This window comes from Olea europaea, chromosome 2, assembly GCF_002742605.1.
Source record: "Olea europaea var. sylvestris chromosome 2, O_europaea_v1, whole genome shotgun sequence".
Taxonomy (NCBI): Eukaryota; Viridiplantae; Streptophyta; class Magnoliopsida; order Lamiales; family Oleaceae; genus Olea; species Olea europaea.
Window position 1 is genome coordinate 7,926,964 of NC_036238.1, and position 18,073 is coordinate 7,945,036.

At 33.1% G+C, this 18,073-nt stretch overlaps 1 protein-coding gene across 1 annotated transcript; it reads right to left on the minus strand.

Annotated features, from left to right (window-relative positions):
* Positions 1-5,040: 5,040 nt before the first annotated feature.
* Positions 5,041-16,286, minus strand: LOC111410201 (pyridine nucleotide-disulfide oxidoreductase domain-containing protein 2-like). Its single transcript, XM_023040445.1, is given in 16 exon segments — positions 5,041-5,566; positions 5,668-5,734; positions 5,858-5,978; positions 6,155-6,234; positions 6,679-6,791; positions 7,463-7,578; positions 7,825-7,893; positions 8,055-8,129; positions 8,212-8,253; positions 10,333-10,420; positions 10,677-10,759; positions 13,615-13,665; positions 14,496-14,553; positions 14,735-14,914; positions 15,730-15,891; positions 15,996-16,286. Coding segments are annotated over 16 exon segments (1,701 nt in total). The 5' UTR covers positions 16,259-16,286; the 3' UTR covers positions 5,041-5,433.
* Between the last annotated feature and the right edge of the window lie 1,787 nt (positions 16,287-18,073).

Below are 18,073 nucleotides of genomic sequence, written 5' to 3' on the forward strand. Positions count from 1 at the left end.
TTTTTTTTTTTTTTTGTAATTGAAAGTATTGTAAATAGTAAGTTTATTAGTAATGTCAATTGTACCCCTATAATCCTATAAATTATTACCGTTATATTTCTGATTTTTATCTATAAATATATGGCTTTTATTTTTAATAAAACACATAAATTTATTGAGTTTAATTCTTTCTTTTCTTTTTCTCTTTTCTCATGACATGTTATCAATATGATAGCATAATTTTTTAAAATTTAGTAAAAGTAATAGTTTTTATAAACATAAATATTTATCACATGAATCAAAATTAATTTGTTGACATATAAATTTTTCTACATACATATGCTTCAAAACAGGGTTGTTTCTTCTATTACATTTTCTATGTTTTTTTGTTTGTACGCAAATCTATAATGATCACTTTGTCCTATATGCATGTCATATATGAAGCCAATTCACATGCATGTTTGGAAGTAATAATTTTTTATAAACATAAATATTTATCATGCGCACCAAAATTAATTTTGTGACATAAATTTTTCTACATACATATGCATAATTGGGTTGTTTCTTCTTTTACATTTTCTAATTTTTTTGCTTGTACGCAAATCTATAATGATTATTTCATTATATACATAATGATTATTTCATTATATGCATAATGATTACTTTGTCCTATATGCATGTCTATATATGAAGTCAATTCACGTGCATGTTTGGAAGATTTTTTTACTTATACAGTTTTTGTAATTAATTTTCTATATAAATTCGTATAATTTTTATATGGTAATTAAATATTTTTAGATGTTCATTTGTAAACTTTATAATAATAACATACTATGTTGTTGCCCATAAAGTAGCACAACACTATAATTGATATTCCAAAAGGATATTATATACTTTTGAAAAGTATGAATTATAATTTTCAATATTTTAGAAGAATATTGGCATGTTGCTCATGGAGAAATAAAACTCACTAAATATTATATTTTCATAGAAAATATTCTTCTGAAGAGTCAAGGTTTTCTAAATAATAAATTGTTGTTGTTTATGAAATAACACACTATTATTTATGTTCTGGTAATATTTTATTTGCTCTTGAATAGCATAATTAAAAATCATGATTTTACTCTTGAAAAGTAAATTCTTATATAATTTATTATTTGAAATATTGGTATATTATTGCCCCCTACTTTTAATATTTTAGAAGAATATTGCTCTTGAAGAAGCGATAATAAAATATAACGCACTCTTGAAATAACACATGTTTTAAAAAATATATCACGCGTAATATATGATTTTGTGTTTATCCTTGAAGGAAAACATACGACATATGTTATATAGACATTATTATATGATTATATAATGTTTAATTATATTCTTCGAAATTAAATAATTGATTGTATTTTATATTGAATTAGAAATTAAATTTGATTGGCATGACTAGTTGGAACATCACTTGATCAACAATGATGTGAAATCAAAATTTGAATAGACGTCAAATGAAGAACCCTAAGATTTTTCAATCCAATGAATTCTTAAATGTTATTTGTTCTGTTTATCAAAAATTGATCATTAAACATCATTAACTAAAATAGAGACTAAATTCTCTATACTTTTGAAAATTAATCAGGATGATAAATTGGGCTCCATCATTCTATATGTTGATCATCTAAATATTATTTGTAACTAATAGATTTGATATATATACTAGATGATTGCATGGTATTTGCAATCTGAAGTTTACAAAATTAATGCTCAAATTTTAAATTATGAGTATAATTTTCAGATTATATAATAAAGACCGTGCCTTGTTATTGCTAGTGGGCATAAATCTCAGTATTTTAATAAGTGTTAGTTAGGATGTTGATAAATGCGTTAATACTATTGTTTCTTAAACACCCACAATTAACTTAACTGACAGCAAAGTATTTCCCTTTTTTGTTTAGAAAATTCTATCATACGTCACGCCATATTACATATTACATCATTGGTGAGTATTAGATTAATTGCCTATTATCAATATTCACCTTTACAACTTGCATTTAATCATGAGCCTGATTTTTCTCACCTACAGGTTTTTGGTTGTGCTATCCAAGTCCACATTTCACCTCTACAACGTACTAAAATGAGTCTCCAAGGAAGACTTGAAATTCATGTGGTTCTTGATTACCATCTATTATTAAGTACTTGGAACGTTTGATGGGTAATTTATTTGTTGCACGTTTGTAGAATATTGTTTTGATGAAATGATTTTTCCAACTTTAGGAGGGAAAAGCTATATCCTAAAAGACAAAGTAAAATTTATTGGAATGAACTTTGATCTCTACAATAATCAATGTGAGCAAGATGCTGAAAAAAATCATTCCTTTAGAAAGAGTTGTAAATAATTACCCGATGTATTTGATGACACAAAAAAAGTGAAAAAGTTATATATTCCAGTAGAAAATAATCTAGTAAAAATTGATGTCCCTGAAGGACAATTTGTTGTAACAAATGAATCTCAAATACGTAAAAAAAGTGGTAGACCAGTTGGTTCAAAAGATTCTATACATCAAAAAAGAAAAGTACAGAAGAAAAACCAATCAAAAACATTGGAAGAAGTAACATTAGAAATGATTGATTAATAAAAATATTGAAAACATGGTTCCTAAAGAATCGCAAGTGTCCAAAAAATAATGAAATTTCAATAAATTATATATTATCGTATAAACTATGAGAACGAAATAATGTTGTTATACATAATATTTTCGCCTTCAATGTGGCTCTTTATATTATGCAAAATGGGATACTGAGCCACAATCAGTTAAAGACTGTCAAAATAAAAATAATTGGCTAAAATGGAAAGAATACGTGCAAAATTAGATTCTTTAGAGAAATGAAAAGTGTTTAGACATGTAGTTCGAACACCTGAAAATGTAATCCCTATAGAATTAAAAATGGATTTTTGAACGAAAATGAAATTAAATTACAAGATATAAAAGTCAACACATAGTTCAAGGTTTCTCACAAAGACTAGGAATTGATTACGAGGAAACACATTCTCCCGTAATGGATATTTTCTCTTTTTTATTCTTAATTAGTTTGACTGTACCACAAAAGCTCGATATGCAATTTATGAATATAGTAACTATCTATTTGTACAATTCACTTGATAGTGAAATATATATGAAAGTCTCCGAAGGAATTAAAGTACCAGGAACAAACGATACATGCCTGAGAATCATTTTCTTAATTAAATTCCAAAGATCATTAAATGGATTGAAGCAATCTAGATGGATAAAATATAGTTACCTTAGAATATTTGTTATGTGAGGATTATAAAAATGACAGTGTCTGCCAATATATTTTCGTTAAGAAAACAAATATTGGATTTGAAATTATGACAATATATGTTAATGATTTAAATTTAATTGGAATTCCTGAAGCGCTCAACAAAACTGTAAATTATTTGAAAAATGAATTTGAAATAAAAGATTTGGGAAAAATCAAATTTTGTTCCAAGTTGTAGATTGAACATTTCCTCAAAGGATTATTTGTTCATCAATCTATTTATACAGAAAAAGATTTAAAGCGCTTTTTTTTTATATCAATAATGCATATCCATCGACATCATTTAAGGTTGTTCGATAAGTTGATGTGAAAAAAGATCCATTTCGTTCACTTGAAAATGGAGAAAAGATTCTTGGTCCTGAAGTACCATAATTTAGTGCAATTGGACCATTAACTTATCTTACAAATTGTACTCGACCGACATAATTTTTTCTTTAAATTTTTTTGCAAGATATAGCTATTCACTAACTCAAAAGACATTGAAATGGTTTTAAACATATTTTTTGCTGCCGAAAGGGCACTATTGATTTGAGATTATTTTATTATCAAAAGTCGGGATCTACTTTAATGGGATATACAAATGAATGTTATCTCTTTGACTCATATAAAACTAAATCATAATTAGGATATATGTTTATACGCGGAGGAACAGCTATATAATGGAGATCTGTGAAGCAATATTGACAACGACATCCTCAAACCATTTTGAAATTATTGCAATCTATTAAGCATGACGAGAATGTGTATGATTGAGGAACATGACCCATCATATCCAAACACCATGTAGGTTAACTTCAACAAAAAAATAGACCAACAATTTTTTATGAAGACAATGCAATTTATATTGCATTACTCAAAGGAGGTTATATCAAAGGTGTTAAGACAAAACATATTTCTCTAAAATATTTTACACACGCGAGCTTCAAAAGAATAGTGATATCGATGTTTAGCAAATTCGCTCAAATGATAATGTGATCAATTTATTCACAAAAGCATTGTTGACATCTACATAATTGGTTCATGAGATTAGAACGTTGACTCAAAGGTTTTCAGTGATCAACATCAGGGGTAGCTATACTCTTTTTCTTTCGCATATGTTTCATTCCATTGAGTTTTCCTAGCAAGATTTTAATGAAGAGCATTTATTTTTAATACTAAAAAATAATTGTGCTCTTTTTCTTTTGTTTGACTTTTTTGTTCTATTGATTTTTTTATCAAACAATGACTTAACGACACAAATATTTTGTAATATGTCATTTAAGGGGAGTATTATAAATGATAAGTTTATTAATGAATACAATTGTACCCCTGTAACTCTAGAAATTATTACCATTGTATCCCCGATTTTTATCTATAAGTATAGGGCAATGTTCTTACTAAAACACACAAATTTATTGACTTTCATTTCCTCATCTTTTTCTCTCTATTCGTAACACAGAGAATATTGTTGCCTTTTTAACATACACATGGTTTCATAATTTATTAACATTTTAAGAGTACTTTTGTCTTTTAGCGTTAAAGAGGCCATTTTCACAATTCCATAGTAAGTTTGGCTTGTATGGTGAATGGTTGGCTTGACATGGCTATTGTGAAAACTCTCCCGTTGAAACACACCCTTATCAAGCAGCCTTAATCTTTTATGTCATTGTTTGAGCTAGGAATCAGGCTTTATTTGTATGTGTGGATACAAAAAGGCTATAAAAATGGTGCAGGCAGGAGCTATAGACACAGATGCAGATTAAGAGTCGGAAAATATACCAAGATTGTTTAAATACGAAAAGGGAAAGCCGAAAATTCAGGTATCGTCTAAGCCAGATCTCCATTGCTCCACAGCAGATCTCTAACTGCAAGTTCGGCATTACATGGTCCAAAATATTAGCTAAAAGACCTTATGATCTATCCCAAGTGTGGCTGATTATTTAGCCTGTCCTAAGAGGTTGAAATAAGAAGTTACTCCTCTCAACTGAGTACAAATCCAGACTAGATATCCCTAATGAAATCTTCAAGGCCAACCCACGAAATTGAAATTCAGACGAAGAATGCCATTTGATAACACTCGAGGTTATCACCTACAACGAGCTTCTGCAACTGGAGAAGTCAATCTCGTAAAGGTAATACAAGCATCAGTTACTGTGAGTTCTTGATATCTTGAATGACCACGTGAGCTGCATTACGTCCAGGAGCACCCATTACCCCTCCACCTGGATGGGCGCCGCTCCCGCACAGATACAAACCTCGAACTGGAGTCCTATAATTTGACCTGCATCCAGGATGAAAAATAAAATTACTGTATTACAGTCTGATAGAAGCAAATATTCAAGCAAGAATAAATGACAAATAACACTCGAGCATCAGAATTACCATCCTTTCACTGGTCGCATAAGAAAGAGTGAATCTAATCCCATGGCACCATGAAAAACGTTTCCTCCTGAGAAATTAAAAGAAATGTATGAGCTATGATATTCTTAAGAAGGTATGCAGCAGCCAAATGTATGGATTATATTTTAGTTATACTATCATTGTAAATTTTGTAATTTTCATCTAAGTTTACCTGTCAAACCAATTTCTCTTTCAAGGTCCGTAGGAGTCAACATGTCATAATCAATAATTGATGAGATAAAGCCAGGGGCATGTTCCTCAATTAAGGCGAAGCATCTTTCAGCAAATGAGTTCTGCAGCAAAGATTTACTGTCATAAGAAATTATTTGTAGTGGAAAAAGCGAGACATTAGACGATTCAATAATAAGAAAGCATGCTACATTAAATAAAACAGACAACGTAGCTGGAAAACGTAATATGACCATAGTATGAATATATTTGAACATCAACTACCGAAAATATAACTCACTCTATAAGCAGAATCTTCCCAGCTGCCGTCAGAGGGTTTATAAGGTGTGTACTGAACAAATAAATTAATTACATGCTTCCCTGTAAAGAACTCCGTTAATCCATCAATGAAGGAAGTCAGAAGAGTTAACTAATGATAATGCCCATAAAATTTGTTTAAGGCTTGGCAACAGACAAATCTGAACTATCATAATTAAGTCCAAGTTCCTTCTTAAACTCAGTTAAACATAAATTCATTGGGTAACAGGCCCAGCAAGTCCCCACTCATTTTAATTTTCTTTCACAAGTAACAAGGGCAAGAAGCTGGGCAGAGCTAAAAGAATGATCCTGACAAAAAGGATCCATCAAACAAGAAAGCCTAGCAATATAAAATTTCAAGCTTGTGCTCAATTTCCTCTGTATTCAACATATACTTGGAAAAGAATAGATAAAATTAAGATATAACCACATAAACAAAGCTTTAATTTTCCCATAATAGGAGGGGGGGGGGGGAACAAAAAGAATCACGAAGAAAATTTTGCATACCAGGTGGAGAAATAGTCTTGTCGAGCACAGAAGGAATTGTCATCTCAATTATAGGTCGTCGGGATGGTATGCCATTTACAGCATCCTGACAACCAAAGGCAATCTCCTCCATACTGATTGAGTTATAAATAATTTAGTAGTCATAAATTTATTCATCAACCAAAGATACAAGAATCAATGGACAATGGCTGTACTTGTGTTCAAATTTTTGTAACAAAGGCCAGTGCAACTATGTAACATTCGGAGCCTTTCTTTTACTATCACAACAAACAATGCAGTTAGGAATTATTTTGGTAATGTATTATCTCATAACCTGTAAAAATATGAGAAGAAGAAACATGAACAAATGCTTCAGGATCACTTACTTGAAGTTTATCACTCTGGTGTTCATTGTGGTTTTGCTGCAGACCAACTAATAAAATGTGACAAAATAGTAAACCTTAGGACCTTAATTATTTTTCTTCCATTCATCGACCAATTGGCAATTAGAAACTAAAGCATGAGAAGATTTAAAGTTTTAAGCATTGTGAACAGAAGATGTCTATTCCTTCCCTGGAAGTACTGACCATAATGTAAAATAAAAAATTAAACAAATCTCAAACCAATCTTTTTCCTCGACCAGTGTAAATATTTATGGACATTTAAAAATATGTTTAAAGATTATCAAGTTGATGTTTCGGTACCCTTCTATTGGTTGAAAACATTTCAAGATGTAAGTTATGATGAATTGAATAGTAAGTAAATCTGAAATGGTCATAATATGACAAATAAAATGATGACATACGTCTCAGAACCAATGTGAATGGTCCCCATATGCTGAGGACCAGCATCAGGATTGCCCAACTTGCAGCAATGAAATTGAGGTAATTTGTTGACAGCCAAGTTGATTTTCGTAGTTGCCTGTTCCAGTTTTACAAGGACCTCTTGAATTTCAGTTCAATTTGTTGAAAACATGAAAATAAAAAATCACGAGGAAGATAAAGGATACAGCTAAAAGGTTTTTGATATAAAGCTTTGAAAAGTAAGCTAATAAATCCTTATTAACAATCTCAGACAACAGTATGCATGTCAACAACATAAGACAGCAGCTGCCAAATTTTCTTTTGAAAATGGAGAATATATTAATTCATAGGCAACGGCACTTACAGAGCTGTAATCAGAGTTCTAGATAGCATGAAGAAAATCATCCGGAAGCACATTCTTTGGTACAAATTCCTGGCAGTACAGCATAATATATGATTATCATTAGCATTACCTACAACAGTCAACAATTCATGGTCATAGCTAACATGCATTTTCCTATTTCTTTATGGTAAAAATACATTTCCCACTTCTCAGCTCAACATATTGAAAGAAGAATATGGTTAAAATTTCACCATAAATGTTCTGTATAGAGTCGCATTTGACAGCACAACCAAGGAGCGCAGTTGTGTACCATCAGCCAGCAAAACCTGAATAACTCAATCAAAATACAAAAATATAAATTTGTGCAGGCTTGACTACATCAATGAGAGATGTAGCTCAGAAATTTACGCCGCACACTCTGCCTGGGTCCTCTATCATCAATTCTGAGACCTAAACAACATAATAGCATAGTTTTACTTTTAAAAGAACAAGTTTTAGCATATCAAGATAAGCAACTTGATGATCCAAAAATAACAAACATGCAAAGAGTTTGAAGGTCAATAACTGAGCCTATTTAACTAAATTCTGGATCAATGTTGAAGGTAAATTAGAACCAATTCAACATAGCCTATTCTCTCTTTTTCAATTTACCAACAACAATGAAAACTACAACAACCTCTGCAAACAAACGCTCTGTTTTTTTATCCAAAGTGTATCACGGGGAATCAAATGCCATAGGATTCTTTGATAGAAAAAGTATCACAAAGAACAGGTATGTTTCTGCCATTTTGAAAGGATTAAGAAGTACTGAAGTAATGTCTAAGCACTGGTATGAGTCGCCAGCTCATTTAGCAACATGTGCACGGTTTGAGACTTGGCTCCTCCCACTGCTTCTGAGACTCCATTTTCTTATACATGTGACAATCAAGGGTAGAGACATGACACAAAAATTTTAAGGCAGCTAGTGATACCAACAGCTACGGCCTTGGATTGTTAGTAAAATCAACCTCTATGATATTCTTTAGTTATCAGATCATATTGGTTCATATTTGCCATTATTAAAGAGCGACTGTAGATCATGGATATTTAGTTTTAGTAAACTGTTACAAACCAATATATCATAGAAAGGTGGTCAAATAAGGAAATAATAAGAAAAACAGCACATGATCCTATCAATATTCAAGAGAAAGGAAGAAATATAGCCTAAGAGCAAATATAAGACAGTAGACAAGATTGCTTTCTTATCCAAATTAGGTAAATGAGCATCAACAGCTCAAACAATATTCATGTCACGGATTTAAAAGGGATTTTTGACATGGGAGTCATCAGAAGAGGGGAAAATTCAAGTCCCTTAATAATCAACTAAAAAAAGTTAAAAAGCAGGATACGTACCTTAATCCCAACTATAAAATCACAGGGGCTTACAAAGGATTTTGACAATGGAGTCATCAGAAGATAATCAAGTCCCTTAATGATCAACTAAAAAAAAGTTAATTGGAGTAAATTGATTCCTAAGAAAAGTCAGGACCTTAATCAAGAGTGATTGTAAGGCCCTAAAATGTTGTCTCCTGTCAATTATGGTTCCTTGGTTACTGCATAGTAGTTGAAGTATAGGCTTCAAGTTAACAAGGTTTGAACATTTCGGACCTAAGTGGAAGCAAGATTAAGTAGTTTGTTCTCTAGAGTCTAGAATATATTGTGGCCTTCACCTGGACGATCTAGGTGTAGTCACTAGGCACATGGTGCTGCAAGAAAAACATTGAGAAGATTGGACACCTGAATCTACTGTATCAAAATCCCTCATCCTTTTAAGAACTGACTCTAATATGTTGGTAGAATGCCAGAATCTAGACATGAAAAAAAGATGCTACAAGCAGTTTGCAACTAATAGGCTCAACTATGTGTTGTCCATGCTCTTCGGCCACATTATAATATTCCGGTTTACATGTCCTTTCTCCCTTTTCCTCCATAGACAAAAACAATTAAATAAATAACAAGCCCAACGATAAGCTGGCAATAGTTTGTTCTCTGGAGTCTAGAATATATTGTGGCCTTCACCTGGACGATCTAGGCGTAGTCACTAGGCACATGGTGCTGCAAGAAAAACATTGAGAAGATTGGACACCTGAATCTGCTGTATCAAGCTCCCTCATCCTTTTAAGAACTGACTCTAATATGTTGGTAGAATGCCAGAATCTAGACATGAAAAAAAGATGCTGCAAGCAGTTTGCAACTAATAGGCTCAACTATGTGTTGTCCATGCTCTTCGGCCACATTATAATATTCCGGTTTACATGTCCTTTCTCCCTTTTCCTCCATAGACAAAAACAATTAAATAAATAACAAGCCCAACGATAAGCTGGCATCAAAGATCATTTACACTCAACTTTGTCTGAATGTTAAGTTCAAAATTTCTAATTTATACACAAGGATATGTGCACTTTAAATAAAATAACTTACTCTGTGCATTTGTTTTTCAATATATTTAAGGAGATGAGCAAACTAACATGATAGATTGAACATACTTACTTCGGCTTCTGTTACTATGGTAGCACCAGCTTCTTTAGCTGCTCTGCTAATGGCCAGAGAAACAGAGCCCATCCCACCTTGAACATACCTAATAATTATATCTTTTAAGAAGTGAGAGTAAATAACATGATAGTTCATGCTGGTGATGCTGAGAATAGAATAGTGAATTTTAAAAGTAGGCAGGTCAATGTAAATCTAATTCTATAAGAAATGTCTAATTATTAAATACTTAAAATAATACATGTACTTCATACAAGATCCAAACTTAATTAGCTATTTGAACAATGAACGATAATACTAGCATTTTTTCTATTCCCTTGGATCATCTTCAAGCAGATACTTACGACCAAATTCCACGGTCACCATCAGTTTCTCCCATCACGTGATGCAGTAAAACATATCCACTCCCAGGTGTATTGGGACTACCCTAAGATACAGAAAAGGGACAAATCTCATTAATACATAATAGATCAAAATCAATGAAACTTCATAATCCAGATACAACACTATTTTCGTAATTGATCCTAAAAAATGCATAAAAATAATATACATGATGACCATCAATGTATGCCTTAGTGACCAATAAAATATGTAACAAGATCAGGAAGAACATTAGTGCAAGCCACGTGACTAGTAACAGAATATGAGGAAGGATCTACAAAATCTGTCTATGACAGTAGTGTTCCGAAGAATCCTCAATATGTAGACTGACTTGAAAAGACAATTCCCATTCCCCTTCTAAATTAAAAATTTAACATAATATCAATGTGTAGCATAAAATTTCTCCAAGTCTGGTTCACTCTGCCGACTCATAACCTATCTGCCGCATTTAATAATCAGCAAAAGATACTGAAAGAACTCATGCAACCCCTATACCACATCAGTTATGTGCAATATACATGAATTGTTTATAGAAATTTTAGTAGCCACTATCTTGCCACATAGACTTGAGCATTTTGGTTCAGCCATTCAGGCTCCAATACTTTGCCAAATCTGAGCCCTTTAATTTGGTGATCTCAAAGCAAGTAAAAGCAAAACAAAATGAAAGGGGTTAATAGTATATAGGGATAATTGCAGCTGAAACCCAAACCTTTCAAAAAGTTGTAGACTTGTCCTTAACCTTTCATTTATTGTAGCCGTCATCCTAAACCTTTCAAAATGTTGTGGATGAAGCCCCAATTGATGGATTTCATCCATATTTCTACTAGTCGACTAAAAAAATTGGACTTTGATCACATTTTAATCAATTATAATAGGACAAAATGGTAACTTTATATTTTTTTACATTAAAAACTTTAAATAAAAAACAACACAAAAGGAAGAAGAAGAAGAAGAAGAAAAAAAAAAAAAAACCTTCTTCCCCCTCACCCCCATCCCAACCCCAACCCCTCAATCTAAAATTAGAAATCTTCTATCGCCACCGCCTGGCCCAAAAACCCGTTTATAGGGATCGGCCACCACAAATTTTCCCTCCCTCATTCATGGAAAACTGCTATAACAGCATTTGAGTCACCTTGAGCTATATAGGAATAAATTCAAACACTGTAAACTTCAAATCTGCAACAATACAAGAGTTGTGAAAATTTTGAGTATTTTTAATATACACAATGAGTAATGTAGGAGGATCAATTCTGTGCAAGTCGGCCACATTAGCCAAAATATATGGTTTCTTCAATTCTGTGCAAGTCGGCCACATTAGCCAAAATATATGGTTTCTTACTCTTTTTAGTAGTTTTCTTCTCAGCAACTTATTTTCTTTTCTTCTCATCAAAATTCAGTTAATAATGGAGTTACGAAAAAATTCTACTTCATCAATTTTGCTTCCTTCTAATTGGGTGTCTTTTCAACATACACACTGACAGTGCAGAGGAATGGGTTGGTGGATGAGAACGGGGTGATGATGGAGGATTTTGAGGTGAGGGAGTTTGATTTGGAGGTGGTGGAGAACTGGGGAAGGGCAAATGAGACTAGGAGTTTGGAGAGTGGTGATGGTAGTGATTGTGAGGGTAGTGGTCAATTTTGGGCCAGGTGGTGATGAAGGTAGATTTCTAGTTTTGGGGTGAGGGGTTGGGTTGGGGTGAGGGAGAATAAAATATTTTAACCTTTTCATTGACTGGGGAAGGGCAAATGAGACTAGGAGTTTGGAGAGTGGTGATGGTAGTGATTGTGAGGGTAGTAGTCAATTTTGGGCCAGGTGGTGATTAAGGTAGATTTCTAGTTTTGGGGTGAGGGGTTGGGTTGGGGTGAGGGAGAATAAAATATTTTAACCTTTTCATTTTTCTTCTTCTTCCTTTTGTGTTGTTTTTTATTTAAGGTTTTTAATGTGAAAAATATAAAGTTACTATTTTATCATTTTATAATTGATTAAAATGTGGTCAAAGTCCATTTTTTTGATCAACTAACAGAAATATAGATGTAATCCATCCATTGGGGATTCATCCTCAACGTTTTGAAAGGTTTGGTGTGACGCTTGCAACAAATGAAAGGTTAGAGAAAATCTGCAACTTTTTGAAAGGTTTGGGGTATCAATTGCAATTATCCCTAGTATATACACACAAAATGAAATTTTGAATTTTTATCTTCTATATCTTTCATTTGCACCCACCATCACCTATGGATACTAGACGAAGGCACCAAGAGCCATACATCAATACAAAATGTTGCTAAATACAAAATGAAAAAGGAAAAAAAAAAATGATGATAGTTGTGTAATTATGAAGGACTTATGATAACTTTGCCAACACAAGTCAAAGATGACTAGACATTCCCACTAGTTTGATGTTATAGATACTCCTAAGGGTTGGTGTTGCTTCTTGATAACCCCTCATATTTTTTTTGCTCTGTAAATTTTGATAGAAACCACCACCCTCTCAAATGTCTAAAATTTCTTTGGCATTTCTGCTGAAGGCATAAAATTTGGAAAGAACCCTTGAATTTTTCTCACCAAAATAGATCCTGTTCACTCTCAGGGAAAAGTTAATGTAAGAACTGAAGGCTGGTAAGAATTATAAGACACGTGATATATCTTAGCAATTAAATCAAATACAAGCAAGAATTATTACTGAAATAGGGAAATAATTGCAGTCTTTCGTTTATAGAACAATGAAAACTTCAGCCTGGATGGGTTGTCATTCAATTATACAACACGGCGTTACCATTGCAAATGAAATTACAAAAATAGAATCCCATGTTGTCCTAGGTAAAATGATAACTTTCAGTAACAACAATCCTGCATGTGTTAACATCAGAGATCATAATATGATAAGGAAATACAGTTCTCACCGTGGTTCCTATTACAGCATCCGTTGCAAGTGTTGCCTTCAAGACATCATTCTGTCAATTATGAAGTCAAGAAATAGAAAACTTTTCAGTAAGTGGGATTTAAAGAAAATAAAGTTATGAAGTGTAATATTTTAAATAATAACGATGATGACAATGATGCAAATAATACATGGCGCAAAGCTCTCGAAAACATTTAAAAACAACACAATTTAATAGGAAAATTCCAACAGGTCCAAATCAATTTGTTTTTGATGCATTACTTAAATATTAATTACTAAAGATATTTTTTTAAATGAACGTTAGATATATTTTAGTTCTGCTGGGAAAATAGGAGGAAGAGATGATTGGCCAGGAACACTTCCTAAAAGCATCTGCAACCCAGCCACACTCTGAGTTAGCTGACATAAGCAGTTTAAACTCATCCTATTATTACTGCAATAAACCTATCTAGAAATCCATGCAAAGATCAGGTCATGAATCAGTTTCCATTTCCTTCCCAAACCTTTTTCCAGGTTAACAGCAAATATTATGTGTAAAAGATACATAAGAGATTTGATGTTTGCCAAAAAGACCTGTTGCAGCATAGTTTCCATTGAGAAACCTTTGGAGCTTTGACAAGACAGTCGAGGAAAAAATAGTCTGACATGGATGTGAGAGAAATACAAATAGAGGGAGAAAAAGAAGAGCCAACAAAAGAAAAAATAGCAAAAAAAACCAACAGGCAAAGTTTGTGGTACAAGAATTATTTTCAAGTTTAAAGAACAGAATAAAGGATAAAGATCATGGTCATTCAGAAATACAGAAACACATACTTCCATAGACACATACACTATCGCTGCAATGTATAATTAAATTTAGTGGGACACCAATCAAGTTATTACCTCAAACCAGTTATTTAAAACCACTGAGGCAGGGGACAGTAATAGGTCCATGAAATCCCTGAGAAGTTCAATGAACGTGAGCCAAGAACTTGGGGATTAGTTGGTAGAAGTCAGTCTCTACTTAAGCTAAAACAAATACCTACACAGGGATATTGTCTCTCATAATTAGCAAAATAAGAGACCACCTAACAAAATGCAACTAAGATAAATCCAACTCAGAAGAGAAAATGAACTCTTACACCATCTCCTTTTGCCCCAAGACAAGTGCTCGTCGCAGACAATGAGCCCAAAAAACAGACTTCTGTAATTTACTCTTCATCCGAGCATTAACAGATGAGATTCCTTGCAAAGTTTCAGGTGGAGACGAATCCAAAAGTGGATCCATGAATTTACAGAAGTTCTCTAACTGATTCTCGTACCTATATATGAGAACCAAGAGCAGAAACAATAATAAGGGAGAGAAATAGATATGCCAATTGTATTTCATCGAATTATTTTGTACCAGGAAAAAAAAATGCGAAAAAACTTGAATCATAAATTTTTCCATTTTGTTCACATCACCAGTTCAACCATATTATTTATGCTCCAACATCATAAGCCATTTGAGGATGTAAAAATCATATGCATATTTCAAAACCTAGCGGTGAATATATGATAAAACGAAAATAAATTTAATAGGATTATGGCCAAAGTGTGCTACTTTCCACAACCACTTTCCATTGCTTCATGGAAGAATTCGAGCTTAAAAAAGGTATTCAGAAACAGAATGAGTCATATCACTATTCAACTCGACTACTACCCAAATCCAAGGATCCCATATTAATGGGTTGTTTTGCAAGATGTCTTGACATAATTAAATAAGAAAAATAAGCTAAAATATTGACCATTATACTCTGCACTCCAGTCTGATACTTTGTATCAAACATGCCCTAAAACCTATTGTTTGCCTAAAACTATTTTCAGAGAGCTCATTTCACTCGTCACACCGTTGCATTTTTTAATTGATTAAAGATATTGTCAACAATTTCAACATTTATCCTACCCATTTCTGTTTCCTATCTCCCCACAAGTTTTTTCTTCATCTAATTTTATAGGTTGTGCTAAATATAATGACGTGACCATCATTAGATTACTCAAGAACAAGTCTTTCCATTTTTTGGTTTACCATTTCATAGAATAATAAATGAAGAATACACACACTTCACCCAGAAAAATACAAGATGCGATTGCTGACCTAGGATAAGCCTCAGCATCGCGTTTCGAGAACTTCGATATCTCCGAATAATTAAGCTCCTTATCAGGACCAAGCAGAAGGTAGCGTCCATCTAGACAGGGAGTGAATGACGATGGACTCCTCTTCAACATCTTCAATCCATGCCTCTTCAACTCCAATTCCCTTTGTCATAGAAAACACCTAATCAATCAAAAACGTACACTTAACAGCAAATTCATCAATTATGCGTGTTCGTGCGTAATTCAGTATATGGAACAGAAAGAGACTTGATAAGTGCAGGGCGAAGGAGGCTCTGCAGGTAGCTACAACGGGAGAACTTGTAGCCGGGGACGAGCTCTTCAGTGACCGCAGCGCCGCCAATGACGTGGCGGCGCTCGAGAACCGCGACGGACAAGCCTGATTTGGCGAGGTAGGCGGCCGCTGTGAGGCCGTTGTGGCCGCCCCCGATCACCAGCGCGTCCCATTTCTTCGCCGTTAATGAGCGTCCACTAGTGACGCTGCAAAGATTCCTTGTCTGTTGTCGCCACATTATTCTGCATTGAAGACCGACCAGTGAGTGAAGTTTAATTTAGAGTTGCGAGCATTTTCGCGGGAAAGAAAAAAATAAAATAAAATAGCAATAATTATAAAAGTGAAGAAAAGAGAAAGAGATCATAGAGAAGTAAATAAACCTGCGTGTGTTTTATTAAGAATTAAAACTCTATATTTATAGGGCAAAATCAGGAACATAACAATAATTATTTTTAGGGGTGTAATTGTCATTGACTTCAACCCTAATAAACTTTCTTTTTACAACACTCCCCCTTGAATGACACATTACAAAATATCTGTTTCGTTAAAATCTTGTTCGATAAAAAATCAATGGAAAAAAAATCAAACGAAGGAAAAAAGAGTATAGTTATTTTGGAGTACTAAATATAAATGCCACCTCATTAAAACGTTGCTAGAAAAATTCAGTGAAACAAAACCTAAGTTAAGGAAAAAGAGTACAGCTACTCCCCTAATGTTGATCACTGAAAATATTTGAATCGACACATTCTAATCTCATGAACTAATTTCTTGAATGTAGATATTGACAGTGCTTTTGTGAATAAATCGGTCACATTGTCACTTGAGCGAATTTGTTGGATATCGATATCGCAATTCTTTTGAAGCTCATGTGTATGAAAGAATTTTAGAGAAATATGCTTCATCTTATCACCTTTGATATAACCTCCTCTGAGTTGTGTAACACAAGCTGCATTGTCTTCAGACAAAATTGTTGGATTATCCTTTGTTGAAATTAATCTGCATGATGCTTGGATATGATGGGTCATGTTTCTCAACCATACACATTCTCTGCCTGCTTCATGGATTACAATAATTTCACAATGATTTGAAGATATATGTGTCAAGGATTGTTTCACAAATTTCCATGATATAGTCATTCCTCCACGTGTAAACACATAACCTATTTGTGATTTAGCTTTATTTGGGTCAGATAGATAACCTACATCTGCATATCTCACTAAAACAGATCCCGACTTTTGAGAATAAAATAATCCCAAATCGACAGTGTCCTTTAGGTAACGAAAAATATGTTTAACACCATTCCAATGTCTTTGAGTTGGTGTAGAGCTATATCTTGTAAGGTGATTAACAGAAAAAGCTATGTTGGGTCGAGTGCAATTTACAAAATAAGTTAATGCTCCAATTGCACTAAGATATGGTATTTCAGGACTCAGAACTTTTTCTCCATTTTCAAGTGGAAGAAATGGATCTTTTTTCATATCAAGTGATCGAACAATCATAAGTGATGCCAATAGACGTGCATTATCCATATAAAAACGTTTTAAAACTTTTTCTGTATACGTATATTGGTGACCAAATAATCCATCTGCGAAATGTTCAATCTACAATCCGAGACAAAATTTGGTTTTTCCCAAATCCTTCATCTCAAATTCATTTTCAAATAATCAGCAGTTTTGTTGAGCTCTTCAGGAGTTCCAATTAAATTTAAATCATCAACATAAACTGCCACGATTGCAAATCCACTCTTCGTTTTCTTTATGAAAACATATGGGTGGACATCGTCATTTTTATAACCTTCAATCAACAAATATCCGCTAAGGCGATTATATTACATGCGTCCGGATTACTTTAATCCATATAGTGATCTTTGCAATTTAATTGAGAACATGGTTCTTGGGCATATATCGTTTGTTCTTGGCACCTTAAGTCCTTCAGAGATTTTCATATATATATATATCACTATTAAGTTAACCATACAAATATACAGTTACTACATCCATAAGGCATATATTAAGCTTTTGTGACACAGTCAAACTAATTAAGGATCTAAAAG